This window comes from Ooceraea biroi, chromosome 13 (assembly GCF_003672135.1).
Source record: "Ooceraea biroi isolate clonal line C1 chromosome 13, Obir_v5.4, whole genome shotgun sequence".
Lineage (NCBI taxonomy): Eukaryota > Metazoa > Arthropoda > Insecta > Hymenoptera > Formicidae > Ooceraea > Ooceraea biroi.
In genome coordinates, this window is record NC_039518.1 from 8,661,102 (window position 1) to 8,676,598 (window position 15,497).

Genomic DNA, 15,497 nt, shown 5'->3' on the forward strand with positions numbered 1-15,497 from the left:
TCCGTGTTACGTTACGGTGCATGATTTTTACGTCGCTTGCCGATGTCGTTTCGCTGGACTTTCAAAAATATCCGACCAGGACTCTCTCCTTGCCCGTGTTTCATCCGGCTCCTCCTCGCCATGTCGCGTCGTCCGCAAGTTGTGATTAACATTCACGATTTATTCCCCCTTTTTCCTGTATTAATTTTCTTATCATCATACTTATTGCATTAATATAACGAAGTAACGAGTGTCAGGCTTGGTTTCGTTTGCGGAACACGAATCGCGCTTCTACGCGAGCGGATGCGGCGCTTTGCGTTTACCGGTTTTGCTTGCATCTAGTGAATCATGCGGCGCATGTGATAGCGTGCACGTAACTATCCCGGATTTATCGTCATCGACGCATCGCAATCATCCTCAAATTATAGCTCACGATGCCTCTTCATTGGACGTCGCAGTGCTTTACTCGTTTTTATCGTCGCGCGTGCACGCGGAGAGACGTGCCGTTTTCTCGTTCTCTCATCACGCGTATCGCATCAGTCAGCCTTGTCGATTGAGATGATATCATGTCACATGAACTAATTTATTATACATAAATGTAGGACGTTCCACTTTTTTGTACTAACTTTCACAGAGGTGAAACCCCAGACTTGAATAATAAATTTAATCATAATTTCATCCTATCTCTGAGCACAATCTGTTCTCAACAGGAAGGCACCAATAGATCCCATAATGTTAATCATCAATAATATTTCTAATATTAAGAGATCGCGGGGAATAAAATAGTGCATATTTTCGTCAAGTTTTGATCAGCAGCGACCAAAAAAAGATCATTTTGACGGTGCCACTGTGACATTTTGCAAAATATAGTGGACAGCTTATTTTAGAATCGTGTCGACTCTCGCATTTTATCGCGGTTAGTCAATTCGTTCGATAAAACGACTTTTCGAATAAATATTTTTCTCTCCGATAACGAGGTTATCGCTTTCGTACAACACTGTGTTGTTGCAACTAATTATTATTGCCATCGTAATTAAGACGTTCGCCGGTAAACCGACGGAATAATCTCACGATTCGGCTACCTAATTGCGCGCGAGGCGAAATGATTATTCATACACAAGTTATTATTTGTACAGGGCTATCGGCTCTCCTTAACAACGCTAATTATCATCCGTCAAAGTTGCAATTAACAGAAACTTACGAGTTCTTATTTGCGAATTAGCGCGCGCGATATTACAAGCGAGACGAATCGACAATGCTCGCTGCACAGTACGTCGTTTCAGCCGACGTTAATAATAAAAACTCGTTTGAGTAAAACGAAAATGCATATTGAATGTACATAATGCCGTCCTTTATTTACATATTCATCCATCATACGGAAAGGAAAGTTCCTACGTAAAATGGATAAAACGCTCCGGAGCGTTCTCCGGCCGCATCTTTGCGATGTCACGTGCCATTACGCCGAGTATCATTCACGTTATGGCGATGCATATTGTTTATGCAAACGGTAAACTCTACTGTGTAACGGTGCCGCGTTGTGTCCGCTGCACACTCCTGCGTTTGTTAAACTAATAACCAACGGGAAAAAATTGCCGTTACGAATTCCTTAGTGCCTATAAAACGTAATTACTCGCGGAATTAGGTCGGCCCGCTCGCCGCTTAATTATTGTACGTACCGCGTTTCCGCGTGCTGAATTCACTTTATCCTTGAGCCTGGATCAGGCTGCACGCAGGACACTCAGAGTGCGAATTGGAGATTGGGATCGAAATCGATCGAAAACTCGAGCGAATTGCCTACTATAATTCGGTGTCAAATCGCCGAATCTTCAAGTTACACTCTGCAATGTCCGATGCAGGTTTTACAACGCGTGTTACATAATACTTAAGAGTGCTTACATGGTACTTAAGTGGACGTGCGTGTTCTTATGCGTGTTTTATAATACATCTCGAATATCGACGCGATGTTTAACATCTAACGCATTTATTTGTATTCGTAGAGATTGTCGAAAAATATATAATAGAAAAGTATCGCAGGTTTCGAAAATTTTCTCATCGTGTCATCGTCGATGAAAAGGCGCTCGCGCAAGTTCTACGTATTGTTTCGCTCGGATGAGATAGAAGGAGAAACAGCGTGTAATTTCGGAAAGATTTCCGCCTCGCCGCTTTTCTCCTTTCATCCCGTCCATTGTTCACCCAAGTTCGATGGATTCAGGCACTTATTTTTTTTACGGCCTTTCCTCGGCCTTTCGATTGTTCCGTGTCATTTCCTCGATAATTCTGGATCGCTCGGAATTCTGTCGTAGAGAAAATATCCCAGATTCCTGATACAACGCGCGATGCCCCTATTTTTGTTCCTCATTCCGAGCTGGATTCTAAAAGGAAATTTCTCCTCTCTTACAATTCTTCTTACAAAAAATCTTTAAAAATCATTTCTCGTCGCAGATCGAACATGCAGGAAAGCACTTGCTTTCAGGATTTTCCAGAGAGATTTCCTCGCTCGAGATTTCGCACGCCGTTCTCCCGGTTCACGCAATCATTATTCTCCTCCGCTGTCCTCGATCAAGAGAATCAATCTCGACGCTCGCGCCTCACGCTGTCAGGAACGACAACTTTCACTGGCGCTTCCGCGTCAAGATCGACCTCAGCCTATCGACAGCTGTCTATCACGAGATGACCATGGAATTCTATCCTAATGCCCATGACACGGTGTTTCATCCTCGGGTCGGCTTTCACGGTCACGGATTCATGGTCGAGGGAAGCAGTTCCGTCCTTCGTGCCTTCGTTCCTTAGACGTAGCCATCGGCCTCCAATTTTAGGGCTGCCTCGTAAGAGGGTAGGTCCTGATCGTCCCTTGGGATCTCCTCCTGTTTGTTGATCCTGTTGGTCTCCGATTCGCTGGGCGGGCTGTTCACTGGGCTCGTGATAATGCCGTCAGGATTGTCGGACTCGTCTTTCTTGTCGATCGGTGATGGCAACGACCGCGGGCCGAAAATTAGGCTCTCGTAGGCCGGCGGCGGGCCCGAGGTCACGGGACCCATGCGGACCGGAAGTGACAAAGGCGCTCCCTCTTCCTGATGGGCTTGGGTTCCCGCCGGTCTCTCGAGGCATTGCTACAAACGAGGGCAAAGTCATTAAGATCTATAAAGTGAAATGAGAGTTGAGAAATCAAAGAAACGAGAAATGCAAACTTGAGCGTTCGACTGACAACGAACAACTGCATAAAATTCCATAAAATTGCAAATGCTTCAATTATTTATTTGTCGTAGGAATACTTGTGTCATATATTATTTTGTTTGCTGAGGCAGGTGTGCAGAGTCATCTCTGATCTTTCTGTGTGCAGTTTAATTTTTTGATTGTCGCGATATCGACTCTGAGAAGTGTTCTGATTAATAATTAGCTCACCATGGCGTGCGCATCCATGGTGAATACCTCCAAGCTGTGGACGTCTGGCTCAGCCCTCCAGTACTGCGAATACTCTTGCGGTCGATGCTTCCGGACGTTCTTGTGGCAGCAGTAGCATATGAGCACCACCATCATGATCACACCGCTGATCATGGCGCTAAAAGCGAACCAATATAGACGATGTTTAGACGGTGCTTTTTGTGCAAGTGTGCCCGAGGGAGAAAGACGCAGTTGCTACAAAAGGGCAGGGTGAAAAAGTGCCAGTGTGCTATGCGATTCTCCCCGGAGGGAGCAGAAATTTTTAAACACGGCGAGATGAATTTTTCATCGGTCACTTTCAACACCTGCTGCACCGCGGCCGATCAATTTTTACGGCGATTGTGTTGAGAAAAAGCGGAAGGCGTGAACACATGGTTTGATATTTTGATAGGTGTTGATTCGAAAAATATTAATTGAGGACGAGATAACAAAATTATTATCATATTGATTTTTCATGCTTGAAATGTTTGCTCGAAGACTTTTATTGCGACAAATAACTTGGACAACTGACAAAACTGTCTTGCTTTCGGCGACACGCGATGCATCACTGTCAAACTTGTTGTTTTATTTCTCTTATCTTTCTTTTTCATTTCTGATTGCTAAAGTGGTTTGAAGTAAACATTTCTCGCACATTTACAACAAGTTTAATACTTTCGGGCGTGCATTTTTGTGGCCACGCAAGAACTCAAAGAAAATCTTCCGGCAACTCAAATCTTGTGTAACACTATCTAATTTATTTTATCTTATCGGTCAACGTTATCTTCTTCCACAAAGTGGAAGTTAAACTTGATCACTCATGAATCATATTAACATTGAAACATTTCAAGGGAAACTGTTTGCTCTGCTGTCGGAGGTAATTTTGAGCCGACACTTTTCCTCCGTATACTCATTGAATCTTTTATGTCATCCTGCTGAGCTGCGATGAAGCCCCGTTAAATTCTTAATCACCATCTATCACGGAAATTAGGTATTTCCAATAAAACTCTGTACACATCGCTTCATTCAACACCGCAGGTCGCAGTTAAGGGCTCTATCAAAGGATCAAGCGAACAGGGTGGTAGTGCGGGGGATGACGATACCTCCCATGGAGGAGAGAAAAGGAGGAGCCGGCGTATCTGAGAGAGAGAGAGAGAGAGAGAGGGGGGGTCCTGTGTTCGCCATGAAGTACCTTCCGCCTGTATCAGCGTGCGGTGCGATTAGCATATGCGATTGACATACGATTAGCATACACGCTGATCGTTCGTCCGATGCGATCGCTACTCACCCACCAAGAAGAATGTTAACATTGCCATGCAGATCGGCATCAAAGCGGCCGCTCTTGCTGTCCGACGACGACGAAGACGAGCCGTTATACTCGGTCAGGGCGTTGCTCGCGTCCCCGGAAGGATTGCTGCTGCTGCTGCTGTTGTGATGGACAAGGACTCTCTGCGCCGTGGTCATCACCGCGATCTTCTGCATTGTTCCTGCCATTATCGACGCCGAGATGATCCCGGTCGCGTCTTCTGCCGATCCTCGCAAGCACCAGCATCGGAACGCGGCTAATTAGCGCCGCTGGAATTATTAATGCCCACCCCGCAGCAAATTCTCCCTGGATCGAAGCAGCTTCTCTCTCGCTTCGTTACACGCTCGGCGTGTAATAAAATACACAACAGCGTGCAGCGCGTGCTGCAGTTGATCGTTATTGCGCGCGTGCGGTCAGTTATCTCGCGGCCTGGAAGATCGATGGGCAAGACGTAGATCGTAAGAGGGCAATCGACGCCACTCCCCGAGGTCGCACGATCGCACGTCGTCCCTTGAGGAGGTATCTATCGCTTCCGGAGACGCCTCTCTGCCGTTGCCTCCGAGCGAAACTTGCATTACGATCGATAGGATCGATCAGAGATCCGCTTGAGGATCGTAGACCTGAAACATCGGCGTCGCTTTATTCTCAGATTTCAATGATTCCCTGTGGATCTTGTTATTTCGTGTGCACTGTAATCGTCGGAACTGTGATTGGTGCGCGGGAACAATCTCGGCGGAGTAGAAACTTTTAATGAAAAATGTCTTTGTCTACGGATCATTTGATCCGTAAATTTAATTCGACTAAGAGATGAATTTTTTTTAAAAGCGCATTTTATTGTGAATGAGTTTTCTCGTTCCTGCTGATTTCCGAAAATATATTCATTACATCTTTTCATTTAAGCATTACACTTAAGAAATTATATCTTTTCGCTGAATTAAATCAGGCGCGTGAGATGGAGATTCAGAGCGGCGCCGGTTCAGCGATTCGATGATTCCTTCGCGATCAAATGATCCGTGTCGCAGCCGCAGTATCGGTGCGATTTATCGGTGCGGTTACCGTTAAATTGGAATACTTTTGCACGGTGTTACCGTTACAGATAAAACTACGCCGATCGGCCGGGCGGCAATGCGATTTCGCGGAGGATCCTCTCTTTGCGGAGTCGCGTCGCGTCACGGCGCGGTTCGCGCGGAATTTCAACGCTCCAAATTGAATTTCCCATTGTACTCACGTGTTCCTGGGACACCCTCGCGATCGCACAGCACCACGGATTCCCGTCGACAGGTTTGTTCGCGCGCGAGACGCGCGCATCATCCTTCCTCCGGCGTGAATTACGGCTGATCCTCTCCTCCGGCTGGTCCTCTGGACCCGGCTCACGTTCTCTCCTCGTCGGCCTCGCGATCTGCAAATTAACGGTCATTGTAGCACTCGTTCTTCTCTCAAATCAAAACGTGATCGAATTCATTGTCTTATAAATAACACATCGTTCAGGAATGTCATGCTAGTATAACTGAATCATCAATTATGACGTTATTCATCGTTACCCACGGAATTCTAAGCGCGTCTACTTATTCATCAGAATTCTAAATTCATCGAAGAAATTTGAATCGACCGGCTTGAGCGCACAGGCACCAAGGAGATACTTCGTGCTTGAAGCGCGTTTGAACACGTAGATGCTACTGACAATTTTCGTTGCCGTTTCAATTTGCCCATCTCAGAGCGATGATCGAGCAAGTGGATTGTCTGAGGGAGAATATTCTCCCAGGGTGTCCTGCCACTTTCGAGACAACGATCGATACCAATTTTCAGGCGCCCGGCGTGATAGTTAATTATCAAGGATAATCTACTTGGCGGTAATTCATTACATCGCGGCTATAAAGAGCCGATACTTGATGTGAGGAGATCGACGAGAGGAAGATTTCTTTCCATCTTACGAAAATCTCGTGTCATCCCCGAGGGATAATCTCCCGAATGAGTTTCACCTCCCTAAACGAGGGAGATTACAATTTTTCATTTATTCCATGGCAAATGTAATTATCGTGTAATTCCTCATCGTGGGGCGTTGCCTTAATGATCGCATTTTATTATTAATACAATGTCGCTCGCGATAGCTTACGTCTCTCTAATGTATGTTATACGTCGCTAACGAATCAACTCCATGCTCGAGAGACCTAAGTCGAATCGCGCCGGAATATTGATTCGCGAACGGTGTAACTTTAAAACTCGCTCTGCTACCATACGCTTCCTATAAATTACGCATTTTGCATGCACGCCCCCGTAAAGTCGGTAAACGCGTCGACCTGCTTTTTCTTCAGGATAACGTGCGTACTTTCCGTATTTTTTATGTAAAAATATTATTATTTCAGAGAGAGAGGGAGAGAGGCAGAGAAAAGTGGAACTTTTCTTTAGTACTGGGATGGTTGCGGAAATCGTGCAGCCGCGCCTCTATCTCACTTTGCGTTATTCCACGTGCATCTTCTTTCCTCTCTTTTCTTCCTCGTTTTTTTCTTCCTGCTGCATCATTCCTAGCGGTTTCTGCTCGCTGCATTAATGAAGTCGCAAACCGGACGTGGTGAACCATCGCAGGATTTGCCACCTCGCGCGTATCCGTTATTAATAAAACTCAATCGCGATTTCGCGCGCTCGATTACCACGTGGCAAGGATATTGCATAATTGTCACCGCTGTTGCATATTTATCCCTTCAGTAATCCACGGCAAAATGCGAGCTGCATTTTCCATTATTTCTCTCTTAAATTGCTCCCGGTTTCGGATCGATGTAACGTTACGGTCGCTTGAAATATCTCATCAAGTTGAATGACTAAAGCGCGCACCCGTGCTGGAAACGTTTAAACATTTGCGTGGGGAATATTGACAATTTCAAGAAATCCATTCAATCGCAGTTTCGTATCGCTTTGATTGTCATCTTCCTCGTTCGATGTTAAGTCAGATTCGACGTTGCGCTAATGAGCTCAATTACGTTATCAGTGCATGGTGGGAATCAGTTATCAGGGAAAATACGCAGTCCAAATCGCAGCTCCTACACAGTACGTTTCACTCGATAATGAGCACAGGCCACACCGTTGTGCAATGACATCGTGCGTTCCTTTGTGCTGCAAACTGATCAATAACGGCTGTTAAACTCGTGCCTTCGTTGCGGGAGCATAGACGAGACGTTAGAGTCTCGTAGAGCCATCGCCCGTTCTGAATTTTGAGCGCTTCTTGGCTGGCGTTTAGATCAATACCGTACGTGCGAAAACGCGGCTCGTCGTGTCGTTCAATCGAGATTGCCGTTCGAAACTCGCGAGTCACTCTCCGCTCTACAATGGGAATTGTGTATCGCTTGTTGCAGATTCACGCCAATGAGGGACGTTAGATGAGGAAGCTCGCGAGATCGCCCGGACTGCAGGTAAGAGACCACAATGCAAAATTGCACGAACGGGCCATGGAACGAACGCGCGCACGTAATGTATATTGTTAACCGCATCGTACAAAAATTATGTAACGATCGCCACGTGAGATGCGAACGCGAGTAGAGTCTCCATTGTTCTCCTGCAGGCATCAAGCTGCGTTCACCGAGAGAGTGGATGATAGATTTTACTTGTTGCTTGGTTCTCTGGAAACATCGTCTATTCGTGATGCACGATCAGGTATCAGATATTTTGTTCATGCTGGAAAATTGATCGCGGGAGATTGATTGTAATTGTATAACATTAACGTTGCATAGTACACGTTTCTCTCGTCTATCCTGATTCGCCTCGCTTCGCCAGAGAGAATTCCCGTTTGACGACGTTACTTTTGCCAGCGACGAAACTAATTGATAGCTCGGCAAAGTATTCAATGGACACCACGATTACGTTTGATAATAGCGCCACATTATCCGCGTATCGAGCTAATCAACCGTTATGGCGATCTATCTTCCGCCTCATTCGGAGCTGCCGACCATCGTTCCAACCGCACATTTAAGCTAATCAGCCACCCATGCACCTGCCTGATTATCCAAGAGGGGGTCGCAACGCCACATGATGCTCCACTAATCTCATTTAGAACCCTCACAACCGTGCAGCGCTCTTATTTCGAAGTAACGTTACTCCATTAGAATCCGCAAGGTGTTACCATTCGTTCGATCAGCACTTGCATTCACGTACATTTATATTCTTATGCGTCGCATTTACTATTTTACATCGAATTTTGCATTTCATCACGATCGTTAATCCTTATGTTCCAGGTAACGTGTTTCGCAGATAAAATTTTCGATTAAATCGGATCAAGAGCGTCAGTAAATATTATAGAATGCCACTCGGAGAGCATGACTCGCTCTCCATGATTGCACGAGTTGTTCAATTTTCTGTACTTGCTGATTTATGAAGTGTCATCGTCATACGGACGAACGTTTCAATCAAGCTTGCCGGCTAATCGACGGCCTTGGCTCACATCGGCTTGAACGTAGTACGCGTAGCAGCACGCTTTAGCGTACGAGCGTATTCTCACGGCACAGTTATGCCACCAGCTTTGTCATCTCGGCACACATGCACCTGCTGATAACGTCTTCTTCACGTGTTAATTGCCTCGCCTAATTGCCTGAAGATCGTTGAAATTCCTCGGAAAGTAATTCGCGCATTCGATTTCTTATCATTAGCTGCGATAACGGGGATGGCAGGATCATTTTCTCTCTTCTTTGCACCTTTCATCTGCATTCGCTTCTTTTTTCAGCAAGCAACAGTATTTGCACGATCAGTTCCGCACAGAACGCAGAATCCACGGTGAATAAGACCATCAAAGATCATCTCGTCATCATCATCATCACGTTTCACCGATCAGACCGTGTCCAGGCTACCGAGGTTGTTGCTTCTCGAGAATATCGTCCCGAATTCGTGTTAATCATGCAGCATTCGTAACGCATCCGTGCCCCTGATCCACTTCTCCGACTCGTGCCGTTCTCCGGCTCAGCATTCCTGTTGCACATCGCGACGTAACGAGAGGATAGACTCTCGAGGATATCCGGAACTCGTCAGCGATATCACTTGAATCTTACACGGAAGTGTTACTTGAGCAGCACCGTCCCCGAGTTGTCATCGCATGCGCTTCAGGCGTTTCTATCAGAAGGGTATCTCGAGATACACCAGACACGCGAGTTTCGCAAACCTCGATCATGGATCTTGATGACTTGCGAGCGATCCTTGCGAACGTTTAATGTTGTTTGTCGGCATGTCCTTGTTTCTACCATGTTGTACAGATATCCCGGGACGATAATCGCTGGAATAATGAAGTATTCGTAATGACAAAGTCCGATAAAATAGCGTCAACATGAAGCTAGTTACCTTGGCTATTGTCACGATATTCCCACTTGTTTTACACACTTTTCTTCTGTGTTTTTCTCACGTATTTTTAGAATAGTAACATCGCAATATACAGCGGCAACAACCGACTGTTTCGAGGTATTGAAGCGGTGTCTCAGGCTTTTCCTTGGTAATGACCTAGCGACATTTAGTATCAATCAGAATAAAGTCGTAGCTGTGCTGGCAGTCCTGTTTCTACTTTTTCCGAAGGCCGGCGGAACTCTCGAATTATTTACCGGGATGCGTGCAGTGCATCAGCAAGAACAACCGGCGAACGGTAAGCGTTTACTCTTCGATCGAGTACGAATCGTCTGCGGCTTCAGCGAATCGATCTCGTCGACGATTATTAGCTTCATTCGCGACGACGGCGTCGCGACGTCACACTCGTCGCCGACGCCCTGTCGCATACTTTTGCAACACCCCAACGTGCTACAACTGTATGGTGGGATCGATGTCGGCTAAAACATCTAGAACATGCCATATCGAATGTTGGTCGTCACCGGAATTTTTCTGGTTTCTGTCGCGTTATGTAATGCGTGTATGCAGTGTATGCATGTCGGCGTATGTATCTAAATAACACGTTTGCTAATAATTAATTGACCATTTCTCCGCACAATAGCGAGCGTTTCGGCATTTATATAATAATTTGTGAGTTTTTTCATCATTTTCACTGTAATTCAATTTCGAAATTTTATTCGCGTTTCCTCGCTTCGTTCCGACAAATTTATTTTGCATGTTGCGCAACGTTATAATTTTAATTCAGCAATACTGACGTGATTAACGTGATGAGAAGCGTGTTTCGCAGCAGCTGTCCGATCGACGTCACGTTGGAGCACATGTTCCAACGCGCAAACTACGCGATACGAGCATTTTCTGAAGCCGGATCAGCCGTAAAATCACGCTTCTCTCGAAATGCAGTTTAATCAATTCCATGAGAGTTCGCGAAAATCCGTTCGTGAAAAGGGTAAATTCTTCGGGAGTAAAAGGGGGGCTCGAGCAAGTCGCTGTCGACGCAACTATCGGTTTTGCGTCTGGAAAACTCGGAGTTTCTTCGGAATTGTCTTTTCGCCTTGAGAGGCTCCGTTCGTTCGCTTGATTTTAATGGCAATTAGACCTCGCCGGAACCGAAAGTTTCTTTCGAGGACGCGGAAAGAACTGCTCGCACTCGAGCTCCTCACGAGCCGCCGATTCAGATTAGATACTTATCCCCAGACGCGGCTGCGGATCTTGGATCAGCACAGTCCGCCTGGTGGATCCGGGATCTTCCTGCGGCCCTTAAAGTCCCTCGTCGCAATTTCGGGGGCTGCGAGGGTGACGAATAAACGAGGCCTGCGGATAACTGCGGATAACATGTCCGCGCGCTGTCTGCAGTTTGCTAATTGGAGTTGCCACGTTGCGCCGCGACGCTCCAATTAGTTTCTTCGTCGTGCCTTCTCCATCCTTCGGATCTCCGTAATGCAACGAAAATTATGCAAGTCTCGACTCGCGACGTGTATAAATTCCAGTTCCTTGGGCGCATTATCAGCGCGCCTAATTGCCAAAATTCAGCTGAGCAATCTCGATGACGTTTAACACTCGGACTGCCACATCGTCCATTTATGAGACAGGCTTTTGATAACTTAGGTAAGAATGATTTTATGAACTTATTTATTTACAAGAGATATTGGAGATAAAAATGGAATAAAATATCGCTGGAAGTTAGCTGAGCAGTCGAGATGTTGATATTTGTTGGCCATTTCGAGTCTTTGGCCTCCGGTTTCTATTAAAGAAGAAGAAGAGATGTTAATGGGATGCTCTTCGGCTCATCACGGAATTGCAATCAATTTTGCGGCACTCAAGAGCAAGACGGTATCGCGTTAAGAGTGACGATGCATTTCCGAATGTAAATCGCCGGCATTTTAACGCTATCTCCAATATCCAAGCCGCAAAAAGGCCGTCCAACGTAATCCTGGCTATAATTGGTTCGTCGCTTTTAATTAGCGCTCTTAATTAAAGCGATTAGTCGGGAGATGGATCAGATTACCTTAAATTAATTTAGCGCGGGGCTTGACGAGCAGGCTCCCCGAGTTAACTCGAGTCTTTGTTGTCGCGGTACGTTGCGTCGAAGCCTACACGTTGCCTTGAAACAATTCTTTCTTCTTCGAACTCAACGTCGCATCAATTAAAGTAGATTTGTGAATGAACCGAAACCGTGCTTTGAAACGGTTGTCAAACATAAAGTATCTCCGATTATATTTTGCGATTGCGATTATTATCAGTGTGTCATCAGGACGCCTCCATTTTCTCTCACGAGTCTCATCAAGCAGAAGAACTCGTCAAGTCTAATTGAACTTGCCGACAATCTTGATATACACGAAATCGTCGTTATCAGAACGTTTTCTCAGTTGGCGCTCAATTCGCTCGGCAGCTAAAATCGATTCGCCAACTATAAAGTCGAGTCCTTGCGCCTGATATGGAGCGAGATCGCAGTAATCACGACGCGTTACGTGGAAAGGGGTTTTCCTTCCTCGCTCGGCGAATCTCGCGCCGTGCAAATCCGCGTTTATCAGTTTATCAATGAAGCCGGGGGATCGTTTATCCGGAAGCGGATATCGCCCCGAGCAACCCCGATATAGCTACCTGACACCGGCGTGTATCGACTGAAAAGACGTCGGCGTCGTCATGTGTGTATACACGTTATGCCATATACGGCCTTACGCGTGCTATATATAGCGTCGCGACTCTACCCCTTCGCCGTTGTGGGTGGTAGGTGGATGGGTCGGTCGGTTCGCCCTCGACCACGCAAAACCACGTCGGCCTTTTTCCCCATTTCGTATCGAACGCCTCGACTCGCGCGACCCGACCGAGCCGAAGTCGATCACGGGATAATGCTCCGGGAATTTTCCCCGTGAAACGCTCGACGAAATCCGGAACGTCATTGGTGAAGCACGGTGCAGCCGTGATCGCCATCGCCATCAGTTACGTCCGTTCAGATCGGTATCGGTCCGAGATATCGATCCTGCATTGCGTGACTGCGTCCGGCAAGGTTTGTGGGTCGACCGCTTCGCAAGCGAATAACGACGAGGCACGGCAAAAAATTGTGCTCCTCCCTTTTGTCCAGGTTGATAAAGGGAGGAGACCGACCCTTATCGTGCACGTAGATTCATACGGCTTCTTCGAATCATCAATATTTTCTTAAAAGCAAGGCGGAAAGCAGAGCTTCTTGATTAAATTAACGAAGACGCCGCTTGATTGATTTTATACATATGATGTAATATACACATCTGGCATATATTGAATTGAGCGGAAAATCTGGTTTGAATTTTGCTAAGACAATCCGCACAGATTTTCCGGCCAATCGAACATACACGTGATTGTCTTGAAAGATTTTTATTATTTATACAGCAGAAAGTCATTTGTGAATACGTTCGATGGAAGAAAGCCAGAGAGCTATTTCTGTTTTATAATGCGACGCTGTTGACGTATATTACGCACTTTTCTCTGAACCTTTTCATTATTATTCATTCATTATTCATCCGCTGGAAATTCGTTTGGTGGATTTATCCAGCGAGTTGTTCCTATTCATCAGGAAAATCAGAAATTATACTATCTAATTAATCAAATTTGCATTTACCTCAAGCTTTGATTTCATTCGACTCCTCGATTGTTTGCCTTCGACCTCGTGTCGCCGGATTATTTCTCTCCTCCGCCTTTTTCCCGCCTTACATCTCCATCTTTAATTAGATTGCGAGTTAATAGGAAAATAGATACAATCTCGCTCGTTTCATAGCCATTTCACGCAGCTAGCTGATCTCAGAGGTTTAATCGCACTTTCCACTTATTTCCTTCCGTTTACGCTTGGACGCGTTATTCCCCGCTTCAACTTTTCGCCGCGATTATTCCGCTTCCGCCGACACATTCGCCAGTTCGCTCACGGAGGATACCGTCTCCGAACAATGCCGTATTTCCCGACAATGCGAATTGATTTCTTTCATCAGTGCTCTCCGCTGATTTAACAACCTTCTACACACTTCTGTAATTAAAAATAAACACCGGCGACGCGCCTTTATCGTAGCAGAATTTATGGCCGCCGGTTTTACGCTCACGACAACCAACTACGAGTCGCTTTTTACGACAATCAGGCGAATCTTGCGAGCATTGTCGTAATTACCGAGTGACCATCGCGTCATCGTGACTGCGAATTGTCACGATGCTTTAACACCGTGGCACGCAAGAAGGTATCCTATCCTCGGATACCCGATGACTCGCCGCAGGATGTGCGACAGCATATCATTTTGTGATCCGGCCGCCGCGATGCCACGGGAATGATGGGGTTGTCGTCGCGATGCCGGTGATGCCAGTGCGTTTACGAGGCACGAACAATATCATTTCAGGCTGTTTGCAACCACAACGACTGATACAAGCCGCAGATAATCATTTTCGCGTGGCGTCGTCTCGCCATAACGCGAGCGGATGAGCGTTTCTCGCGCCGCATATTGTTCAGCACGCCGAGGCTTCCTCAGCGTGCAAGGTGGGTGCTCCTGATCGCGAGCCTTCACCGGGAACCTCCGGTGACGAGGTTCCCGCTTGTCGATTCTTGGTACCATCGATCTGAGGGCTCGGCTGACCTTTCGCAACTCACCCCTCGGTTAAAAAGAACGTGCGTTCGACAAATTGTTCACGTTCGATTAAACGTAATTTAATTTAATGGGCGAGTAATGTGACCTGCGGCGCTCGCTTTTATATCTCCCTGAATATTAATTATAGCCTCAGGCGTACAAAACGTGGCCTTTATTAATTCGGGATAACGGCAAAGCACTCGGAATTATGTCGGATATTTCGCTGTTTGGTCGTGGTACAAGAATGATTTGACTATGCTTCTTCCAGGATAACTTGCATTTCTACGACCGTAAACGCGATCTTGCCGAAAGTTGTTAAGAAAGCAGCTTCGACTCACCTTTCGATTATCGATCTAAGCTCCAACTCCTTAGCTTCAACATAATGTTCTCTTCGTCCTCTCCACGTCAAACTGTCCGCGGATACGAACTAATCGCACCCTCGATTACGCTCTCGGACGCCCGTAGGTTCCGTCAATTGTCAGTTATCAGCTGCGAACTTACTAGACGAGACCGAGCGTTTCCCTCGCGCGCAAACGATTCCTGGTCGATTGCACGACCACCGAGTATGAGCCGCGGTACCGCTCCTCCCGCGCGATCGATGACAATCCTGGTGGCCGGTGCCGGCCTGTCCATCCGTCCGTCTGTCTGTCTGCCCGTCTGTTGATTCGTTCGGTTCACCACTTTGACGGCAACGCCGCAATGCACGTCGTCTCGCTTCGGACAAATCACCCTGATCGGTCTCGGTCCGTTCTTAGTACCGTTTCGCCGGAGACTATTGGCGACGGGCATGGCACACGCCGTTGCTTGGCTACGCCACGCGACTCGTCAAGCACGGCATTTGAGTATAGTTCACGTGTGCTGGA

The 15,497-nt window shown here is 46.6% G+C and overlaps 2 protein-coding genes across 5 annotated transcripts in view; one reads left to right on the forward strand and one right to left on the reverse strand.

Moving 5' to 3' along the window:
* The window catches only part of LOC105286249 (probable beta-hexosaminidase fdl), a 33,427-nt gene that overhangs the window by 5,732 nt on the left and 12,198 nt on the right, over nt 1-15,497 (forward strand). For 2 of the 3 annotated variants that reach the window (XM_011351066.3, XM_026974655.1), the window contains exon 2: nt 8,050-8,106. The exons of the other annotated variant lie outside the window; for it this stretch is intronic. The gene's annotated coding sequence lies outside the window, so the exon portion shown is untranslated. The remainder of the gene's footprint in view (nt 1-8,049; nt 8,107-15,497) is intronic. 3 annotated transcript variants of the gene reach the window in all.
* LOC105286251 lies at nt 549-15,391 on the reverse strand. Of its 2 annotated transcripts, none has more exons than XM_011351073.3 (5): nt 14,973-15,391; nt 5,931-6,101; nt 4,685-5,322; nt 3,382-3,526; nt 549-3,089 (listed from the first exon to the last, which is right to left on the reverse strand). In XM_011351073.3, the coding sequence occupies exons 3-5, from the start codon at nt 4,888-4,890 to the stop codon at nt 2,766-2,768; spliced, it is 675 nt and encodes a 224-aa protein (XP_011349375.1). In that variant the 5' UTR covers nt 4,891-5,322; nt 5,931-6,101; nt 14,973-15,391; the 3' UTR covers nt 549-2,765. The 2 variants fall into 2 exon arrangements, with proteins under 2 accessions (XP_011349375.1, XP_011349372.1); XM_011351070.3 differs by having other exon boundaries at nt 3,382-3,538; nt 14,973-15,386.